General features: G+C 37.8%; 1 protein-coding gene across 5 annotated transcripts in view; it reads right to left on the bottom strand.

Moving 5' to 3' along the window:
• Nucleotides 1–24,077, bottom strand: part of LOC100358969 (UDP-glucuronosyltransferase 2A1) — a 54,368-nt gene that overhangs the window by 20,529 nt on the left and 9,762 nt on the right. The window contains exon 1 of one of the 5 annotated variants that reach the window (XM_002717124.6): nucleotides 8,637–9,406. The exons of the other annotated variants lie outside the window; for them this stretch is intronic. Within the exon in view, the coding sequence (XP_002717170.1) occupies nucleotides 8,637–9,360 (724 nt within the window). The 5' untranslated portion in view covers nucleotides 9,361–9,406. Of the gene's footprint in view, nucleotides 1–8,636; nucleotides 9,407–24,077 lie in introns of those variants that run through there. 5 annotated transcript variants of the gene reach the window in all.

The following is a 24,077-nucleotide window of genomic DNA, read 5'->3' as shown; positions in this document are numbered from 1 at the left end:
AGGATGGCCCAAGTGCTTGGGCCCTGCACCCCATGGGAGACCAGGATAAGTACCTGGCTCCTGCCATCGGACCAGCGCAGCGCGCCGGCCACAGCAGCCATTGGAGGGTGAACCAACGGCAAAGGAAGACCTTTCTCTCTGTCTCTCTCTCTCACTGTCCATTCTGCCTGTCAAAAATAAATAAATAAATAAATAAATAAATAAATAGAAAAAAGAAAGAGATACACTTGTAGATATCAACAAAATCCCAAAATACAGTGCCAGCATTGTTGTAAGTAAATCCACCACCTGCAATGGCAGAATTCTATATGGGAGAAGGTTCCGGTCCTGGCTAATCCACTTTCAATCCAGATGCCTGCTAATGTGCTTGGAAAACAGTAGAACGTGGTCTAAGTCCTAGGATGCCTGCATCCACGGGGGAGACCCAGATGAAGCTCCTGGCTCGTGGCTTCAGTCTGGCCCAGTCGAGGCCATTGCAGCCTATTGGTGAGCACACCAGAGGATGGAAAACTCTCTCTCTCTCTCTCTCTCTCTCTCTCTCGTCTCCTTCTCTGCCTCTGTCTTTCCCTCTTTCTCTGTGTAACTCTTTTAAATAAATAAATAGATCTTTTAAAAAAATTACAAAATAGTTACCTTCAAATATGTTTCAAGGGACTAATTGCAAGTATCGACTTTAGTAGTTTTGTGGAGAACCTTGAGTGGGTTCAAGCAATCAACAAAGCATTTCTTTGCATAAAATTATATTTTAAAATTGAGAAAATAAAAGCTCAGATGTGAATTCTCTTATTAGGCATTCTAGCCAGAACCGCTGCTCACACTTCCCAGGTGCACAGCATGCATTAGAGTCAGTACTTAGTAGTGTTTGCACATATGTCATGGAAACCAATGTCCTAATTTCATGTGAGAAGCACTGAAGGGCGCTCATCATGAAATTACCAGAGATCTGATTTAAACCTCAGCTCACCCCTTTCACATCAAACATTTATGCCTTCTAAAAGGCAATTTAAACGTGATGTGGGAGAAGGATGAAATGAAAACACTGCAGTAAAATTTATCATCAAACCTTTCCTTAGTTTATAAGCATAATGGTTAAATATATATTTAATATAGGGTTCATAAAATTGTTAAATTTGAGAATTACTGGAGATAGCTTGCATTTATGACCAAATGCCTTACTAGAAAATGACCCAAGTGTTTGGGTCCCTGCAACCCATGTAGGAGACCCGGAAGAAGCTCCTGGCTCCTGGCTTCTGCCTACCCCAGTCCTGACCTTTGGGGCCATCTGGGGAGTGAACCAGCAGATGGAAGATCTCTCTCTCTCTCTCTTTCTGTAACATTGATTTTCTTTTTTAAAAAATTATTTATTTATTAGAAAGGCAGCGCTACAAAGAAGCAGAGTCAGAGAGAGAAAGAGAAAGATCTTCCATCTGCTGGTTCATTCCCTAAGTGGTCATAATGGCTGGAGCTGGGCCAATCTGAAGCCAGGAGCCAGGAGCTTCTTTCCAGGTTTCCCACATGGGTACAGGTGCCCAAGGACTCAGACCATCTTCTGCTGCTTTCCCAGGTGCATTAGTAAGAAGCTGTATTGGAAATGGAGAAGCCAGGACTTGAACCAGTGCTTATATGGGATGCAGGCACTGAATGCAGTGGCTTCACCCTCTACACCACAGTGCTGGCCCCAACACTGACTTTCAAATGAAAAAGCAAGCCTTTTTTGAAAATTACAAAGTAAGGCAGGGAATTATTGTTAGGGTTTTAAAAGTTCAGTTTTATACTGCTAACAGGAATCACATTGAAGTATAATATAACATTTAACTTTAAGTAAGTAAAGAAAAAGTAATCAAAATAAAATTTATAAATCACTCAACTAGTTATAAAAGCACAATAAGCATGGAGGAAATAATGAAGAAATAGAAAACACAAAAAGATGTTTGAAATGTAATATATTATTTTTCAAAATAAAAACACATACATAACAAATCTGCTACAAATAAGAGAAAACATTCTCTAAAAATTACTCCATTATATTTTAATCAAAAAAAATCACATCTTGGTAAATATAAAAGTAATGTAAATTAATAGAAAAATGTATTGCAAATATCCTTAGCAAAGAATAGAAGTGTAACTATACTAATATTAAAAGTATCAACTTACAGTCAATAAAAAGTACAAATGTCACAGATAAACAAATAACAAACTTAATTTCCTCAGAAACTATAACAATTCTAAACATACCAATGCATACCAAACCTTAAAAGGCCAACATTGTCAGAATTACAAAGAAATTTAAAATTTCTCCATAATTGAGATAGATTTGTGGCAGATTGTTCATAAACTGATGTCACATCTGCTGTACATAAACATTTCTGTTTATGAAAATTCTGCATGTGAACATTACTGAAAACTGACCACATATTTTGAAGCTATTATCAAAAAATATCAAATAATTTCTGTTACACAAAGCATATTTTCCCTCAAGGCAAAAATGAAATGGAAATTATTTTTTTTAAAAATTAGCTAATTCCATGCAGTAGTTCATACGAATGAATTTTATTTTTACCCTCTTTAATTTTTCCATGTTCTAATTGTTAAACAATGCTTGAGCATTTCCTCTTTTCCCATAATTTTAAAAGCTATTAAAATCAGGTATAAGAAAAAAGTTATTTTACCCACTATCATAGTGCTGGCCCTTAAAAAAGTTATTTTATACCAACAAAGCCATCTCCCTCAAAACAAACACTTAAACAAAATTATCATTTATGATAAAATATTGATTATGTTTATCAGGATAGGCCTGTACTAATGACAGCCTTGGTTCAATGATATTTTATACAACTTAAGTTCAACAAGAAAAAAATGATGAGAACAAAGATCTACAAGATCTACCTATGTATCCATCTATATGATGTTATTCTTTTATTCAGCAAGTCCAAAAGAGTACACAAACAAATATTTTGAATGAATATTATAGTCTGAAGACTTGGTGCATTGAAAAAATTATGGAATAACAGCTGCAGTTTCTGTGCACAATTAGAGGAAAATATAATTTTATATATATATATTTAAACTTAAAAAGTATAAATAATTTTCTAAAACCTGTAGGAACTATTTATATTTAAAATTATAAAATCCTATTAAACTTAGAAATGTGAATAATGCTAATACCGTTATGTGTAGGAGAATCAAATTTTACAAAGGGGTCCATTCTCCTAAATCAATTAACAAATTCATTGTAAAATTTATTAAAGCTTGAAAATCACAAGTTTCAGAAATTTGGAAATTTTTGTAGAATTTTACATGTGATTTTTTTTAAAAGATTTTATTTATTTTTGACAGGTAGAGTTACAGACAGTGAAAGAGAGAGACAGAGACAAAGATCCTCCCTCTGTTGGTTCACTCCCCAAATGGCAACAACAACCAGAACTATGCCAATCTGAAGTCAGGAGCCAGGTGCTACATCCATGTCTCCCATGTAGGCCCAAGGGCCCAAGCACCTGGGCCATTCTCCATTGTTATCCCAGGCCACAGCAGAGAGCTGGACCGGAAGAGGAGCAACTGGGACTATACAACCGGCACCCACATGGGATGCTGGTGCCTCAGGCTGAGGATTAACCTAGTGCGCCACGGCGCCAGCCCCACATGTGATTCTAACGTGTATGGAAAAGCAAAAGGGCAAGAATAGTCAAGATACTGATGAACAGACATAAAGGGACGCATTTGCATAATATGAAGTAAAGCAAATATGTACAATCACTTAAGTATGAAATTTTGAATGACATAGCTGTGGGGAGCAACTCGGACTAGACTGTTACTGGAATTAAGACTTATTCTATGCATCTGCTCTCCCACAATATGGCGCTGAGAAGGGAGTAACAACTTCTACGTAGCAGCTGCCTCTCGCCAACTTGAGTGATGACCTGCAGGAGCTGATCCTGCTCCTGATTGGAGGAGAGCAGCGTACTCGGCGTGTGGGTAGCAGAGTTGGGATTGGTGGAAGAGGACTATAAAGGAGGAGAGAAACAACATGCACCAGGAACATCTAAGGGGAACACCTGAGCAGCCCCCGAGAGAGCCGGCCGGTGGTGTGCCGCTCCCCCGCGGAAGTGGGGAAAGTGGCAGGGGGAACCGCCCTTCCACGGAGGTGGAAGGGTCGGTCAGTAGCCAACCCGGGAAGAACCAGCAGCAAACCCGGGAAGGGCCGAGCAGACAAAAGAACAGCGCAGGGTCCTGTGTCGTTCCTCCGCGAAGAGGGGGAGCGACATAATGGTGCCGTGACTCGGATATGAAACCTAGGCAGGGTTTAGTGTCGTTCCTCCACGAAGAGGGGGAGCGACACATAGCAAGCACTGCAGACATGTAGAGAAAAGAAGGAGCCTGAAATAATTGAGATGACTATTTATCCTTGTGCAAGCATAAGGATAAAGGAAAGGAGGAAAGATGAAAGAGGGAGTGGGGGAAGAAGAAAGAAAGTGGAAATAAAATGGAAAAAAACAAAGCGAAGAGAAGTAACAAGAAGCTGACTCCACCTCACAAAACAGACAAAATATAACTTCAGTAGATTACAATCTACTCATCAATAAGTCTTTCAGTGCCATCTTCCCACAGAGATTGCAATTTGAATACCTATTCATGAACAAGTCATTTTCACTGGAGAAACCAAAAGAGAGAGAATGGTGCCTGGTTATCGTATTACATAACAAAAGTTTGGCCAGCACTGTGGCATAGCAGGTTAAGCTGCTGTCTGCAATGCCAGCATCCCACATGGGCACCAGTTTCTGGCTGCTCCACATTTGATCCAGCTCCCTGCAACTGCACCTGGGAAAGCAGAGGAGGATGACCCAGATGCTTGAGCCCCTGCACCAGCATGGAAGACCTGGAGGAAGCTCCTAGCACTTGGCTTTGACCTGGCCCAGCCCTGGCCACTGCAGCCATTTGGGGAGTGAACCAGCAGATGGATAATCACTCTCTTTCACTCTCTCTCTCTCTCTCTCTCTCTCTCTAACTCTGCAATTCAAGTAAGTAAATAAATGTTAAAAAAAAAGTCACAAAAACAAAACAGAAAATAGGAGAAAGAGCTGCCCGTTTTACACATTCCCTGGCTCTAGGTAGCACTGGACTGAAAGAGAGAACTTTCTAGGACAAGAGAGAGATTTCCAGTCCTCCTTGGAAGGTGGAGTGGGAGACCCGGAAGAAGCTCCTGGCTCCTGGCTTCGGATTGGCGCAGCTCCGACCATTGTGGCCAATTGGGGAGTGAACCATCAAATGCAAGACCTCTCTCTTTCTCTCTGCCTCTCTTCTCTCTGTGTAACTGACTTTCAAATAAATCTTTAAAAAAATGACATAGGGGCCGGCGCCGCGGCTCACTAGGCTAATCCTCCGCCTAGCGGCGCCGGCACACCGGGTTCTAGTCCCGGTCAGGGCGCCGGATTCTGTCCCGGTTGCCCCTCTTCCAGGCCAGCCCTCTGCTGTGGCCAGGGAGTGCAGTGGAGGATGGCCCAGGTGCTTGGGCCCTGCACCCCATGGGAGACCAGGAAAAGCACCTGGCTCCTGGCTCCTGCCATCGGATCGGCGCGGTGCACCGGCCGCAGCGCGCCAGCCACGGCGGCCATTGGAGGGTGAACCAACGGCAAAGGAAGACCTTTCTCTCTGTCTCTCTCTCTCACTGTCCACTCTGCCTGTCAAAAAAAAAAAAAAAAATGACATAGGAACTACAATACAAATATTTTAAAAATCAAGATATTGAAGAAGCAGTTCTTAGAAAACTGGAAAAAAAGTCAACAAATCTCTAGGTAAACTAAGAAAAAAAGAAGATTCAAATACATAAAATCAGAGATGAATAGAGACATATTATAAATTGTGAGAACACTGGACCTGAACCCCTAACCTGATGAAACTGGGTGCTGATAGATAGTGTAAAAGCTAATGGAAAGTTTCATGCTCTGGAAAGCCCTGCACCAGGGACATTCCAAGCTGCTAAGACAATGCACTGTAAGAGTCTTTCTGCATGCCCCCCACCAACCTTAGAAGTCCAATAAACTATCCATTGTGCCACAGAGCCCGCTGCAACCCCCCACCCACCTTATGAGGGTCCATGTGGCGCCCTGCACCTCCCCCAAATGCAACTTAAGAAGAGACTCTGCTCCCCGCTCAAATCAAATGAATCCCGATTTCAAACCCCTGCCCTCTGTCTGGGCAGGTTCAACCCCCTATCTTTTTACTCCCCCCTGTTCTGTCTCCCCAAACATAAAGTCTTCTTGAAATAGTGGCTACAGAGAACTTAATTGCTTATGTGGGCTAGTAGAGTATACAACACTTATTGCACAATGTGATTCAAATAAAATGAGGACAGAATGTCACTAAAACATAACAGGAGGCAGGAGTCAGTGTAAAATTTATGGCCATAGTGAAATCTATCGCCTTTGGTACAGAGATTTTTAGGAGAAAACAATGTTTACTATTTTATTTTCAACTATTTTCTCTCCTGGGCTTGATGTAATCTAGCATGCCTCAGTATGTATGAAATAAAGATACTCAATGAATTTCTTTACAGAAGGATGGCATTTTAGGTCAGTATGGTTAAAAAGAGCAAGATTAATTAGGAGACTACAGATCAAAATTAGGAATCCAGAAGCAGTGAATACACATTATTAAACACATGATTATGTAACGAGAGACTATAGTGAAAACAGGCACATCAAAGGTCAAAACCACTACAAAGGCATGGAGAAAATGAAAAGCCATGCCAGCTTTTCTTCAAAGGAATAAAATCACCACACCTGTGCTATGAAAAGGTACTTCGAGCACGCACAGATGAGTGCCACTTTCAACACACACGCTCTGCTTAGTGGAGGATGCTTTTCCCCCTTTACGTCCTATGAGAACACTTGTGCTTCTGTTCACTTTCAGGTTGTGTGCTCTCAGAGAGCTTCATTCATATCACTTCGTACCAAAGGTTCTCAATGATGTGTTTGTGGCTCTGTCTCTTTCACTTCTCTCTGAGGAAAACTATTGAGGCCAAGAATCTATTTTTTTTGTAAGTCCAAAGAGCCTAACAGACTGCTCACCTGGCTCCGAGAACAAGGCAGTAGGACTTCAAAAACATGTCTAAAGCTAAGGATTTTTAAGTCAGGATCCTCTGCCTTTAGTTCTATGAAAGAAAGTAGCCATTAGAAAATCAATGTTAGGAACTAGATTGTGATTCACCAAAATTTATACTTTGAAGGCTTACTGCATCTACAAAAACAGTCTTTAAGGGTGGTTAAAGTTAAATGACTTTCAATGGCAGAGCCCAAATCCAATATGATCAGTGTCCTGAAAAGAGAGAAACGTCAGAGATGCACATTTAAAAAGACTATGGCCCAAAAGAGAAGCCTCAGAAGAAACCCACTCTAGAAACCCTTCATCTAGAACTTTTATCCTCCAGAGCTGCGAGAAAATAATATTGCTTAAGCCACTCAGCATATGGTATTTAATACAATCAGGGAGTTAATTGAGCTAATATTTAATGCCCCTTTATGATCTGTCATTTGTTAGGCCACATAGCCTTAAGATTCTTAGTAGTAATTAGAATGGAAGCTTGCCTTTGTTAATGGATTCAGATGGGAACTATATTTATGAACTTTACAAAGCAAATACCACCTGTTGGCAGAAATGGCAAACAATTAGAAACAAGATGAATAAATGTTATAGTGAAGTAAAAATTTACTATCTTTTAATCCCTCAGGATTTAAATTCTTTTAGAACTAGATTTAAGCTTTCAGCATAAGACTCCTTGAAGCATCAAGCATCCTAGAAACTTTTCAGTATGACTTACCATAGGAGAACCATCCATACTGGACTAACTCAAGTGTCATCCTTAATTTATGAGACAAATTAGCAATGATAGATACTCTGGTCCAACAGAAGTATGACAAAAATGTGAGAGAAATGATCACTGATTCTAAAAAGTCATAATTTATTACTGATATTAAGCAAGTAGATTTTCTTACTGTTTAAAAAAATTTACTCTTTTTTACAGTAACAGGTCAAATGTCCCCAATTATGAAAATTTGGTGTATTAGAAGTATTTGAAATATACTTTATCACACAAAAATAGATCTTGTCTTGTTTTGACATTTGTTTACATGTGGTTTTTTGTTTGATTTTTTTTATAACACTATTAAGTTTCAAGATATCTAACAAAATGGATTAATGACTACAAAAAAAAAAATAAAGCAGAGGCATCTTTGTGGTGAGGCAGATAAATTCCCAGCTGTTCCACTTTCTACCGAGCCCCCTGATAATACATCAGGGAAAGAAGCAGAAGACAGCCCAATCTCTGGGCCCCTGAACTCACATCCAGGACCTGCCTGGCCTAGCCATGGTTGTTGCTGCCATTTGCAGAAGAAACCAGTGGCTGGAAAATCTCCTCTCCTCTCTCTCTCTCTCTCCCTGATTTTCAAATAAAATAAATAATCTCTCTCTAAAAAATGGAGAGCTATAGCAAGGTAATTCTTGTCTTCCCTTTCCAATTAGTTACTGGCAACCGAGTGTAATGTGGCAAAGTTTTTGAAAACACATTCATTCCATTTTTCTAGAATTTTCTTAAACTTAAATGTGTTTTCATAACTAGCTTAGCATGAAAAGCAGTCTCTTACCTAATACTTTACTGTACAACTGATCCCAGACCTGAAAATCATATTGATGCAGCCAGAAGTTAAAGAAAATCGAAAGTATTACATTTTTCAATCTTTCCATAAAGGTCATTCTGTCGGTCAGTGCCCCCATGGAGACAGGCACATAGGAAAGTGGAACTGGAAGTTGCCCACAGTATTTTTCCACAATGTCGCCCATGGAGAACCTTAGTGTGTTCACAAAGGGGATTGCAAGCAACTCGGCCACCAGCTCCCCACAAGGAATTACAGGGTCTATAACCATTACATCATACTTGGTTTCCTGGAGCTTCTTCATGAGTGTCTGATTGTAGACAACATTCTCACAGAAAAGTTTCATGTTTTCCGTCATATTAGCAAGGAACTCTTGCAGTTTTATTGCTGATTGCCAGAGCGGCAGTGTTGGCAAGACATTCGCAGCTAGTTCTAAAAAGTCATATAGTTCATTCAGAGCACTATCTTGGTTGTTCGGCACAGAGACCACCTCAAAGTTCAGAGCAGAAGATTCACTGTAATCAACCAGGAAAGTGTGTGAGGAAATCAACACCGTCACATAATGACCTCTCTCGGTGAGTTTCTCCAGGATAGTCTTCAGGTTGAGCCAATGGCTCATGTCGCAGGGCCACACCAGGATATTCCCACAGAGCCCACAGCCAGCACAGCAAAGCTGCAGCAGCAGAACTGTTGAGACCCACTTCTCACACCTCATGGCAGCAGCTCCCGCACTGCTCTGCAAAGTGTAAGCGTTTGCTGGACTCAGATTGGAAACGGCAATTAGAGGTGGAACAAATTAAATATTAACTTTTAGACAGGAAAGAAGGTTGTCAATGTTTACCAGGCTGATGATGTTTGTTATGAAGAAGGCAAGACTCATTTAAATATCTAAGTACAAAACAGCCAAAGGAATTTGGAATATATGCTAAGGCCAGCAAAAAAAGCCAAGAAAGAAGAAAAAAAAACAATAATGGTACAGTCTTAGAAGATGAAATTTTATACAGTATAAATAAAGTGGAAGCAATAAAAAGGAAAAAAAATCTAATAAACTTATCTTTACTGTGGCAAAGTTCATGATACATTATAAAACAATTTAAAAAGACAAAGAGCAACTATTTCATATCATGTGGAAATTCACCTCAATTATGTGTATTACTTTAGAAACACCTCTTATTTTATCTGAGAAAACCAAGGAGTAGCACTGGTTACATAGTAGGATTAATGTAAATAAATTTGAAAATAAATATCCACAAATTTTCCTGTATGGCAAACTGAAACATTTAAAATGCTGGGTACAATATAAAATTTCTTCTTAAAACTCATTTTTTGAATCACAAGACAAAAATCAGCAGATTCCCAAAGTTTTAAAAAAAAAAAAAAAGTGGATCCCAGAAGTACAAGCATTTACCAAACCTTGAGCTATTCTTTTGAAGGTTACAAAGTATGTGTTGGGAGAGTAGGAAATCTAGAAACTTGCCCAATGCCTCCTTACTTCACACATAATTTGCAGATTACTGGACTCCCAAGATCTACCCTCATGCTTATAAACAAACTCCACTCCGTGGAAGTTCACAGCAAGAAAAATTGCCTGTCTTGACTTGTAAGAAAAACATCATTCCTGAGAGTTATTATTGTTTGGAAAGGTATTCACATTGACTCCTTTGCTGGTCCATGTGGCCCCATCCTTTCTCAGCACTAAAAACTTCCTGGTTTCACAGATGTTTTAGGTTCAATGTATGTTTTCACTGCCCAAAACTTGAAATCAAGGCTTAATAGGTAGTTTATAAATGTCATGTACAACAGCAGCATATTTGAAAAGAAAGAAAATACCAAAATATCATTAATGTATTCAAAAAATTGGCAGAACTCATCTTTATTTTGAACCACTTTCTTTGAGATATGACTGACACTCAAAGAAATAGTGTATTGAATGAATACAAACTGATGACACTGGAGGTTAGTGTATACCCATGAAACCATCCCCACAATCGATGCCAAAAACACTCCAATAACATTTAAGATTCCATGGCCATATAATTATTATGGTTTTGTTCTCATTTTCTTGTGATAAGAACACTTATCATAAGATCTACCCACTTTTCACATTGTAGAAATCACAGTGCAGTTGTATTAACTACTAGACTGTGCTGTGTAGTGGATTGCTAGGACTACTCATCTTGCATAACTGAAAATTTGCATTCAATAACTCCCTCTTTCCCTCACCCCTCAATTGGCAACCACCATTCCTCTCTCTCTCTCTGAAAGTTGAGTACATTAGATTTATAAGTAATACCATGTAGTATTTGCCCTTCTGTGTCTGATTCATTCCACTTGGCACAATGACCACCAGTGTTATCCATGTTGTTGCAATGATAGGCTTTTGTTCTTTTTAAAGGCTGAACAATATTCCACTTTAGTTATATGCCACATTTTCTTTATCCACTCATCTCCACAATATACCAACATTAAAGTTCCTTCTGTTTCCTGTCTACTGTGATAATGCAACATTGGGTATTCAACTATGTCTTCCAGATCCTACTGTTGAAATTCTTTGGATAGATACCTAGTATTAGAATTACTGGATAATATGATAAGTTTTACTTAAATTTTGGTTTACTTATCAGAGGGAGACAGAAAAGAATAAACAGACAGAGCAAGCTCCCATCTATTGGTTCATTCCCCAAACACCAACAATGGCTCAGAAGCTGAAGCTGGTGAGCTGTGAACTCAATCCAGGCTCTCCCTACATGACTACAATGACTTGACTTGAGCTATCACTGCTGTCCCTCAGGATCACAATAAACAGGAAACTACAATCAGGAGCTAGAGCCAGGAATGGAACCCAGGCACTCCAAAGTGGAATGCAGGTCTCCTAACTAGTGTTCTAGCTAACTGTCAGACTAAACACATACTCTGGTAGTTCTGCTTTCAATTTTTTTGAAGAATCTTCGTACAGTTTTCCATAGTGGCTGCACCAATTTACAACCACACCCAAGTGTATAGGGGTTTCCTTTTCTCCACACCCTCACCTACATTTGTTATCATTTGTTGCTTCAATGACATCTGTTCCAACGGGTCTGAGGTGATATCTCACTGTGGTTTTGAATCTCAATTCTCTAGCAATTATTATTGTTGGGAACCTTTTCATGTACCTATGGTTACTTGCATATTTCTGTTGGAGAAATATCTATTCAACTTCCTTTCTCATTTTTGAATTATGTCATTTTCCATTGAGTTATTTATATATTTGTAGATTAAAAATTTATTAGATATAATAAATAAGAGAAATATTGCACATAAATAATATTACAAGTAGTTTCCATAAATTGTCTTTTCATCTTATTGATTATTAATTTGCTATAGAGAATCCTTTTTTAATTTTATGCAATAACACTTGTCTATTTTTCCCTTTGTTCCCTTGGGCTTTTGGTGTCATATCTAAGAAATAATTTTCTAGACAAAAGTCAAAACCATGTTCTTGTTTTCTTCTAAGCGTTTTAGTTTTCTGATTTTATGCTTTAGCCTTTAATCCATTTGAGTTATTAAAATGTCCATACTATTAAAATCAATCTAGAAATTCAATGAATCCATATCAAAATCTTATTGGTATTTATTTATAGAAGTGGAGAAAATAAAACCAAAATTCATATGGTTCCAGAAAAAAAGCCCAAGTAGCCAAGAAAATTTTGACTAAGAATAAATCTGGAGGCAACAACACTCTGGATTTCAAAATATATTACAAATGTATGGTAATCAAATCAATATGATAGTATCATTAAAGTTGATATGTAGACCAATGGAACAAAATAGAAAAGCCCAGAAATAAACTCATCCATTTATGGTAGATTGCCAATAGTACACTGTGAGGATAAAAATACTTTTCTAATAAACTGTATTAGGAACCTGGATATCCATATACAATAAGTTAAATTGTAATGTTATTTTCAGCCATACATTATAATTTGTCATAAAAATAAATCCTTACAAGAGAGACAGTGAAAGTTCTTTGAGTGAATATCAATGGTTATATACTCCACATAATTTTAAACAAGATACAATTCTCTTCTAAAGCAAATGTAGGCCAGTGCCGCCGCTCGCTGGGCTAATCCTCTGCCTTGCGGCACCGGCACACCAGGTTCTAGTCCAGGTCAGGGTGCCGGATTCTGTCCCGGTTGCCAGCTCTCTGCTGTGGCCAGGGAGTGCAGTGGAGGATGGCCCCAGTCCTTGGGCCCTGCACCCCATGGGAGACCAGGAGAAGCACCTGGCTCCTGCCATCGGATCAGCGTAGTGCACTGGCTGCAGTGCGTGGGCTGCGGCAGCCATTGGAGGGTGAACCAACGGCAAAGGAAGACCTTTCTCTCTTTCTCTCTCTCTCACTGTCCACTCTGCCTGTCAAAAAAATAATAAATAATAAAAAAAAGTTAAAAAAAATAAAGCAAGTGCAAGAATGTACTAGAATCCCAATTTCCTTTACTATTAGGTGGAAAGTATTAACCAGCACAATAAAACAAGAAATATATATGGAATTTGTAAGAACTGTAAAGAACAATATAAGATTGCCCTAACTTGCACATGTATTCTGTATTGAGAATCAAAGGGATTTTACTACGAAGTTACAGCTGTTCATGAAAGAAGTGGAGTTTTCAACGTCCCTGAATTTCAGTCTGCAAAGTGAACTGATTAAGTGAATCTCAACGATTGCCACTGGGAAAGTTAATAAAAGATGGCCTCCCGGTCCCTTGAGCTGACTTCATTCAGAAGCCGACCTGGAATGCACTAACTGCAGGTCAGGCTTGCTCAAACTCTGCACTTTCTCAAGACAGTCCTGTGTTAACAACCAGTCTTAACTGACTCTTGGTTGATGAACTCTGATCCCTTGGAACATACAGTCTGATGAGAATGCTTTTATATGTTCATGGCCTTGGCCCACATCTGTTTGACCAGGTAGTTGTGCTGGCAATTTAATTTAAGATGATCATCAGATTTTGCTCTGAGAGCCTAAAGTTCAAGCAGCTGAAGACAGTTACACAGACACTGGACACTTAGTTAGTTTATGCCTTACCAAAATCTTAGACACTAGGGCCCATGCCATTGCTTTGTAGGCTAAGCCTCCTCTTCCTGCAAGTCTGGCATTCCTTATGGGCGCCAGTTCTAGTCCTGGCTGCTCCTTTTCAGATCCAGCTCTCCGCTTATTGTCTGAGAAAGCAGTAAAAGATGACCCAAGTGCTTGTGCCTCTGCACTCAGGTGGGAGGCCTGGAAGACGCTTCTGGCTCCTGGTTTTGGATGAGCTCAGCTCTGGCAGTTGCGGCCATTTGGGGAGTGAACGAACAGATGGAAGACCCCTCTCTCTCTCTTTGTGTTTTCTTCTGTCTATATCTCTCAAATAAATTAAGTAAAATCTTAAAAAAAAAAATCTTATACACCAAGGTTCAGATAAGCTCCCCTCATTGACAACATTTCCTATCATCACCACACATCATTGCTCGGACAATTAGCACACACTGTGCAAATCCACTAGAAAAGGAACTCTGGAAGCTTGCATGTAATGTTATTTGGGCTTCCTTCCATATAACTTTTTTTCCTCCTTCTTTTAATCTCTATCCCTTTTATCTGAGTCTTGTTAGTAATTCCAGTGGATCAAGCCCCAAGGGCATATTACAGACAGGGTAGAGAATGGGTCTAAAGGGATCACTGACACATTTTTTGCAGAAAAGTATTTTTAAAAGTGCAAATTATGTGAACCAGACTGCAGAAAATTATGAAACTAAATTGAAGACAGTAAATAAATGGGAAAATACTTAGTTTATATCTAGAAAAAATGCGGTATCATTAAAAATTATACATAATTTGAAATTGTCAACACAACTCCATACAATTTAGAAACAGTGCTTAAGTGAACTTTGTATAACTTTTCTAGAATGTATTTTTAAAAACAAGTGATAGAGGCTGGGATTTTAGCAAAACAGGTTAAGCCACTGCCATGACACCAGCATTCCAAGTGAACACCAGTTAGAATCCCGGCTGCTCTGCTTTCAACCCAGCTCCCAGTTACTGCACCTGGGAAAGCAGCTGACAATGGGCCATGCCCTTGGGCCCCTGGTGCCCACATTGGAGATCCAGTTGGAGTTCCAAGCTCTTGGCTTTAATTTGTCCCAGCCACAGGTATTGTAACCATTTGGAGAGTGAACCAACTGATTGAAAATCTCTCTCTCTCTCTCTCTCTCTCTCTGTCACTGTCTTTCAAATAAATAACTATTTTTAAAAAATAAAATGAAATCTCCAAAATAGACATCCCAAGTAGAAGAAATGAAAGACAGGATTGTCTTTAAATGCCAACTTCTGTTTAATATTAAACTCGAAAAACAACAATCTAAATCAGATGTCTGGATGGCAACAATCAACCAATAATAATTAATGTGGTATTGATACAGACAAAAACACATTATTAAATGGAATACAGAACGGGGACTGGTGCCATGGCTCACTTGCTTAATTCTCCGCCTGCGGCGCAGGCATCCTATATGGGCACGGAGTTCCAGTCCCTATTGCTCCTCTTCCAGTCCCGCTCTCTGCTGTGGCCAGGGAAGGCAGTAGAGGATGACCCAAGCACTTAAGCCCCTGCACCCGCATGGGAGACCAGGAGGATGCATCTGGCTCCTAGCCTCGGATCGGCGTAGCTCTTGCAGCAGCGGCCATTTGGGGAATGAACCAAGGGAAGGAAGACCTTTCTCTCTGTCTCTGTCTCTCTCTATGTCTAACTCTGTCAAATAAATTTAAAAAAAAATAACAAAAAAGTGGACTACAGGAGAAAACAATAAAATGAAATTTCTATGATATATTTTTGACATGTTAGCTATGCAGAAAAGAATACAGTAAATGGACTTAATAAAGGTGATATATATATATGATAAATATTTTAATAACAAATTGAAAAGATAATTTGATTTCTCATCAAAAGTAAAAACTTGCCTTCATAAATCAAGGAATCAGAATTATTCCACTAATGAGTTTTAATACAAATTTTCGCTTATTGGATAAAGTTGTGTTTCAAAGTGTTCATGTAAAAGGGTATCTATAGATAATGTAGAACACACAATCTTTCTTATTTATCCTTTACTTTACTGAATAGTGGAAATTGACCTGACCTAATGAAGTATTCTTCTTTTCTTGATGTTTCAGTGCCTCAAAATATGTAAAAAGTACTCTAGAGTTTGTACTTTATGATATTGATAGTTTTAAAATGATTTCTAAACAATTTCAGCCGTTTGTCAAAGTACTAAGAGTTGCAAGTGAATGTTTGACCTATTTCAAATACACTAAATGTTTTAAAAAATAGCATCTTTTAAACTATACAAGTAAATATGCATTATACTTTATCATTGTTTCCCTTTCAACCAGGGATCTAGTAGATATATGTTGTCTTTCAAAGTGTCAAATAGTATTTTACAGAAGTACAAATTTAGTCACTTTACGAAAAAAAATTGCTAACAAGTTTTTATGAGGACTAGAGTATTTCTTAATCAAACAATAATTGATCACTCACTTAATAATGTTTATGTAAGGAAAGCTACTGTACCTGAGTATTATCTAAGTAAACTAAAAAATTGTAACCCTTTTCATGACTACTGAGGAATGATGTGTGCTGTTAGATTAAATATTTGTTTTTTTTTTTTTAACTTTTATTTAATGAATATAAATTTCCAAAGTACAGCTTATGGATTACAATGGCTTCTTCCCCCAACCCCCATAACTTCCCTCCCACCTGCAACCCTCCCCTTTCCCTCTCCCTCCCCCCTTCCATTCACATCAAGATTCATTTTCAATTCTCTTTATATACAGAAGATCAGTTTAGCATATATTAAGTAAAGATTTCAACAGTTTGTACCCACATAGAAACACAAAGTGAAAAATACTGTTTGAAATTTAATATTTAGAAATGTTACAGTTTTGTCAACTTAATTTGCAAAGGAATGCCAATATTTTCCCTTCTGGATTTATTGAGAAAGTCACTTTATGAGATAAATTGCTATTATTTGTTTGTAATAATGAGAAAAAAAGTAAGAACAGAAGGAAGATGAGGAATAGCAGGTAGAGGAGAAGCTGGGGGAGGAGTGGGAAAATTGCTTTTATGAAAGGGATCTTGGATTTCTTTATCATTGTTAACTAATGTTATCTCTGGCAGTGCGTTTCAAAGGTGATACATTTGGGGGCATTATTTTCAAAATGTTTTGTTCAAGCACGTTTTACCCTTCTGACATATGAAAAGCAGGCCATGTAGCTTATAATGATATCATTTCTTCATAAACTTAATACTAACACCAAATGTGTCTGGGAGCTGGTCTGTTCATCATTCTCAAGGAATCAAATAAGGATTATGTATCTTTTTTGATCAAACAATAAAAAGTCTTTGTCTGATGCTTGTCCTGATTTGTAGGTCAATGTAGTCTCCAGAGCAAAAGGGAAACAGAGAAATTAAAGTTTCTATATTTCGTTTTTTTAATTTTTAATTTTTTTAACAGGCAGAGTGGACAGTGAGAGAGAGAGAGAGAGAGAGAGAGAGAAAGGTCTTCCTTTTTTTTTTTTTTTTTTGACGTTGGTTCACCCTCCAATGGCCATCGCGGCCAGCACGCTGTGGCCGGCGCACCACGCTGATCCGATGGCAGGAGCCAGGAGCCAGGTGCTTTTCCTGGTCTCCCGTGGGGTGCAGGGCCCAAGCACCTGGGCCATCCTCCACTGCACTCCCGGGCCACAGCAGAGAGCTGGCCTGGAAGAGGAGCAACCGGGACAGAATCTGGTGCCCCGACTGGGACTAGAACCCCGTGTGCCAGCGCCGCAAGGCAGAGGATTAGCCTAGTGAGCCGCGGCGCCGGCTCTGTATTTCTTCTAACAATATTAATGTATGTTAATATTTCTTTTGACAAATATTTATAAATAAATTTACCTGTACATATATATGCCTTTGATCTATACACTCCATATTAACATCCATACCATCGATAATTTAGCTTCACTTAAATATCTTTTTCTCAAAAGCATATCTAGAAAAAGTAAAATATTTCCTCTAGTAGTTTACCTTCTATATATAGGTCTATAGTTCCAAAACACTTTTGCATGAATTGTCCAAAGGGACACTTTCAACAATCTTGCATGGCGAAGGTTATTTCCTCCAAATTGTGCTCTTATCAAAATCCATGATTTGCTGCTAGAATTTGCTCTCCAAAGCTAATAGTAGATGAGTGTCATTCTATGAAATACATCATTGTGTATCTAGATAATGAAATTTGGCAACATAAAATAGATACTAACAATGACTTCCTCATATACTCAATATCAACATTTGGGAAGACTACAAAAACACTTTTACCTGGAGAACCACACACAGCTTTGAACTCGTTCAAGTTATTTTAACTAAGGAATCTGTGTTAAAAGAGGAGTAGTCCAAAGGAAAGGAAGTGATTTTTTCTTCTAATAAAGGAAACCATCACCCCTCTGGTTACATTTTTTCCTCTTCCCTATATATTTAATTGAAATCCTGGAAGAAGTAGAATGATTTATATCTAAGACTCATTTATTTCTTTAGGTGTATGCTAAATGTGTTTGGGTTCTTATTTTGCTAAATTAAATATTTTGTAAGCTCAGCAAAGTTATCAGCTTTTGAGTTTCTGATGCCTCATGTATAAATGTGGTTAATGATCTTCTTGTGTGTAGATTACCAGTAATCTCTGCAATGTAGCTGTCAAAGCCCCAGGAAGCAAGTAGGTCCTTAGTAAGAATAATTATTTAATAAACTAACAGTGAAGATGACACAATAAGCAAAATGGCAGCTGCAAAATAACTGAATAGAAAATTAGACTAGAGATGCTTAATGGATATGAAACTGAACTGTGTGGCAACATAATCGATCCTACTTTTAAGGTTAAAATGACTAGAGGATATTTTTAGTAGCCTGCAGTAGACAAAGGAAAGTGAATAAGAATGAAAAGTGAGAAGTAAATAGTGGGAGTTATTCAGCCAGGTAAGCCTGGAAGGCCTGGTGAGTGATCTTGTTAGAAAGGGATGCCAGAGATTGCTTGATGTGATAATTAGCTAAGTGCACACATCTGACAAAACAAACCACACTGTACATTTTATATGCTTGGTTATACAAAAACTGCCCCTGAATAAAAAAATGATAGTAATAATCATCAACAAAGTGGTTACACTGAAAATAATCCCAAGTACTGGTTATAATGGGGAAAAATAGAACTCTATTGGGATTATTATTTGGCATAAATTCTTGGGAAACCAAACTTTAGTAGAATCTACTAAAGCTAGCTGTATGAGTACTTCAAAAAGACTGAAATAAAATGAATTAGAAGATAGGCTTATTTTGGTACAAATAATGTTTTCAAATCCACACATCTTTTTTCATGATCTACATTTTCCAACCATTTTCACTACAGTGTTCAAGCTCTAGTTCTCCAATTGCTGTAGCTAAGGCTAACACCAGTCCCATTAAAATGAGAACTATCTGTGTGTTGTGCAGGTCTCTCAGAAGTGGAGGGTCAAGTCTAGTGCAATTTAAAGGTGCCATACAGAACATTTGGCCTGGACAAGATGTATTAATAGATTCACTCTCAGTTATGGGTACTAATGATTTTGAACTCCATATACACATACGACTTATCAGTTCTACTTTCATTTACGTAGCCAATACTATGGCATACATTGATTCACTTGAATACATGCACAAGAAAGTTCATGGTAGTGTTTAACAGAAACAACTAATACCAAGACAGTTTGAATATCCTTCAAGAATAGGATAAAAAGTAAAATGTGATATATTAATTCATAGAATCTATATAGCTCAAAGAATGAACAAACTATACCTACTTGCAACAACTTGAAAAAATATCAAAATGATATTATATAAAAAAAGCAAAATACAAAAACATCATAACATGTGATTTGTACAGAGTTTAAAATCAGTCTATAAGGGGCTGGCGCTGTGGCATAGTGTGTTAAGCCGTTGCTTGCAGTCTGGCATCCTACATGGGTGCCAATTCAAGTCCCTGCTGCACCAATTCCAATCCAGTTCCCTGCTAATGCACCTGGGAAAGCAGCGGAAGATGGCCCAAGCACTTGGGGCCCTGAACCTACCTGGGAGACCAGGAAGAAGCTCCTGGCTCCTAGCTTTGGATTTGCCCAGCTCCAGCCATTGAGGCCATTTGGGGAGTGAACTAGCAGATGGAAGATCTCTCTGATTCTCCTCTCTCTCTCTCTCTGTAATTCTGCCTTTCAAATACATAAATAAAGCTTTTTTTAAAAAATCAGTCTATGAGTCTTTACAATTTAATCCATGAATGTGATTCATACAAAGTTGAAAGTCAGTCAATATTAACCTATTAGAAGTCAAAAAAGTGATTGCCCTTGGATGGGCGTTATGCAGACTGTTAGCAGGAAGGAGGAATTACAGGCTTGACTAATAATGCTTTGCTTCCTAATTGGGCGCTGTTTATATGGGTGTGTTCACTTTGTGAAACTTCAGTGGGCTGTCACATTTATGATGGATGTTTTACTTCAAGGAAATGATCCTCAGCACTAACTGAAGGGGCGCTGCATTTAAGAAGGAATTAGAAATCTTACATGAGCTAAGATTATCACACAGCTCCAAGTTTTCTGGGAAAAGGGTGTGAAGATGCAAATGTGAATTAAAGTGGAGAATACCACTTGGTATGTTGATTGGTATGGAGAATACCAATCAACAAAACTCTGGGTCCTGAAAGGGAGCCATAAATCATACAAGAACAGAAGAGAGAGCAAGAGAGTGAGAGCAAGAGCGAGAGCAAGAACGAGAGAGAGAGAGAGAGGAAGGGAGGGAAGAAGGGAGGGAGGAAAAGAGGGAGAGAAAGGGAATGTGATTGATATAGTTCAGTTGCAGGCAGTTGGGGGCTGGAGGGAGAATATTAGAATATTAGGGCACTTCCCTTTCCTGGGCTGAGTAAAAGTAACTCTATTCAAGGAATTCACCTAATATTTATCAGCAGGGAAAGAGGGATCAAGATGGTGCTGACACTTAAACGCATGCTGCACTGACCAGGTGGTGTATAGATGGAGGCTGAGCTTTCTGCTCCCTTGTGTATTGCACTGAGAAAGACAGAAACAGACTGGAAACCTAAAGACACAGGCAGAATAGAACCATCCAGTCACCTGTTTCTTCATTTTCACTACAGCGTTCAAAGTCTATCCTTCCAACAGCTTTAGCTATGGCTAGCCACCCCCCCCCCCGGCCCCCAACTCCCATGAGAACTATCTACATGCTGTCCAGCAGGTCTCTCAGAAGTTAAGGATGATGTCTAGTAGAATTTGAAGGTGCCACGCAGAACACTTAGCCTGGACAAGATGTATTAATAGATTCACTCCTAGATATGGGTACCAATGATTTTCATATTCCTTGATATCCCTGTTCCATTAGCTGTTTGAAACATATTTAAAAATGAGATTCCTTTGACTTTATAGACATCTGTATTCCCTAAGCATTGTCTCTGAATATGCCTCCACACCTCAGGGTCTCCTTGCCTATGTCATAAATAGACTATTATTTCAGTACACTACAGTGCTTTACCTTATTATCAATTAAATTATGAGTCTTTTGGGAAAAATGATTCCTTTTATTTACTTTAACTGTAATATTTAAGATTTCTTCATATTTGGGTTTTTCATTACAAAAGATCAGTGTGCAATTTGTCCAGTCTATTTTTCCCACACCTAACAGAAGAAAAAGCTTTGTAATCGACCGTCCACAGAAATCTGTCCTGTTATTAAATCCTCCATGTTGAAATATAATTAATACAAAGTATAAGGTACTGGCCCTATTTTAGTATCAATTTATAGTCACCAGATGTTCTTAATACTTTGAGAAAGTAATTGCAAAAAAAGAACAATTTGATTTTTATCTTCATTTGAAATAAAATACTCAGTGAGATTATTCACTGTTTGGATATGTTTACTAACATGAGCATTAAGGATTTAAGTAAATAAGCTATTTAATTTCTCACAAGGTGAGATTTCTGAAACTGGATTATTATCTTGGAAATAAGAGACATTGGGAAGTTTTTGCTTTTTCACACATTGTATAACTCATTATGGCTTCCTTTGGGAAGGAAGGTTTAGTATCTACCAGAGCCCATTTATTTTTATAGACATTTATTGACTGCTGCCTATCTACAAAGTTCTATGATAGTGTATTCATGGCTTTGTCATCACAGAGCTTCTGAGTTGTTTGGTTTAAATAATACTTGTTGTGATTAAAACTTTTTATCTTTGTCCTGCATAGATGGTGTTCTATGAGCTTGTTAGAGTAGTGAAATGTTGAACCCCATTTGAAAGAGGAGCAAACACTGTGACTCAGCATTTAAGCTACTTGCAAAAGAGGGCAGTTGGCAAGTGCAACCTGAAACCAGAACTTCATATGCTTTCCAAGGCCCTTCATTATCTTATTTTTTGTAATCCTCTTACATAAGGAACAAAGGCCATGATCTCATTTTATACCTTCAATTGTCAGTGTGCTATGCACATTGTCTGTGATTGTTTTTATAGAAAAGATTTCATAATCCTCTTACCTAAGGAACAAAAACTATAGTTTCATTTCATACTTCAACAGTAAGTGTGCTATGCACATGGGCTATGATTGTGGTTACAGAAAATATTTCAAATCCCGTGAGAAATAATTGTGTGAATAACATCTAATTTAAAGTAAAAAGGAGATTTTGTTCAGTCATGTGAAATTTTAAATCCAGGAAAATAGAATACATGGTTCAATTACACAATAAAAACATGAAAACACAGATTTTTTGCTTACAGAATTTCAATTATGCAATCATCAAAACCATATGAAAATGTTAATATCTTATATTTTATATCTGTTGCATGTTCAGTATCTTCTCTCTGGACCAATTATGTGAAGAAGTTTAAAAGTTTAAATGATAGAAATTTGATAAAGACTATTCTAACACCAAAAGAAGAAAAAATACAAAACTTACTTGTGAAAGGTAAGATTAAAGACAGGTTAGAGTACAGATGTTCACACATCTATGCCTTGCCATAGGTCATTGCACTTGTTCTGAGCTCTACCTGCAACGTTTACCCTCCAGGAATCCCCTTGGATCTCACACTCAGTTCCCTCAGGTCTTTGTTCAGATGTCACCCTTTCATTTGAGGTCTTTCCTGACCCTTCTTCCCAGAACTATTCATTCTTCTTATTTTACCACAATATAATAGCATATGTCAAAGTCTAACATCCCATACATTTAAGTATTTATTTTATTTAATATCTGAGTTTTCTTTTTAGGATGTAACTTCTATGAGGTTAAATTTGGGATTTTGATTTAATTTGCTCATTGTATTCCTAATACCTAGAAAAACAGCAGACATTGTATTGGTGTCCAGTGAATTTTTTTTTTACACAAAAAGCAAGAGGGAAAGAAGAGAGGAGGGTAGGAAGGAAGGAAGATAGGTAGTAAGGAAGGAAGGAAGACAAGAGGGAAGAAGAGAGGGACAGAGAGAGAAGCTGAAAACTGTGTAAAACAAAAGTTGTTTGCATATGCTACAATTGATAGTATCAATTGTGAACCCCAGGTATTAATTAATGCCCCCTGGATATAACTGACTCAGCTGAGGACAGGAAGTCAGGAGAAAGAAAATAGAAAAATAAAGCAAGACTATTAGAGTCAGAAAGAGAAGTAATATAAGTAATCAGAATTGGCTTGACAGTTTGTGTCATTTTGTTTGATTCTTATAATTAAATTTTGAGACAAGGAAAATGTGAAGCTTGCTGAAGCAAGCAAAAAAGTTCAATGATGATGCTAGCCCAAGTGCTCAGAGAAACCTAAGCATAGAGAAGGAGAGGGTAGGTTGAATACATGGGGTATTCATATTTATATGTCTATGTTTTTTAAACATTTTGCAAACAAAGAAAAAGATGAATAATAAGTCTTTGACAATAATATAAATTAAAAATATGCAAAAGTTAAAATAGAAGAAAAAAGAAGGAAAAATGGAGAAAGAAGAAAGGAAGAGAGAGAGAGGAAGGGAAGGAGGAAGGTAGTATCAGTATATTAGAATTGTGTCTATGGACTACATAAAATCTATTCTCTTTACATTAATATCACAATAAAAATTAGAAAAGGAGGAAGGAAAAGCAAATCATGCATTACCTCAAAATACTTAATAGAGTTTTTGACAGTGTTATATATATGTAATATGTATACCACTATTTAAACCAATACTTGAAGATTAATTTATGCATCAACCATTTATTGACTAAACAGGCACAAAATTATTTGTATTAGGAGACAGTAGCATACAAGTTAAAATGGCTTTTCATTTTTTAATAATTTATCCAAACAGAATATTCAAAGAATTATGCTGGTATATTTTAGTTACATTTACTT

This window comes from Oryctolagus cuniculus, chromosome 8 (genome assembly GCF_051225735.1).
Source record: "Oryctolagus cuniculus isolate XC-2025 breed Fujian yellow rabbit chromosome 8, ASM5122573v1, whole genome shotgun sequence".
Classification (NCBI taxonomy): domain Eukaryota; kingdom Metazoa; phylum Chordata; class Mammalia; order Lagomorpha; family Leporidae; genus Oryctolagus; species Oryctolagus cuniculus.
The sequence above is the reverse complement of the archived record's forward strand: the minus strand, read 5'-3'. Positions and strand labels throughout refer to the sequence as shown.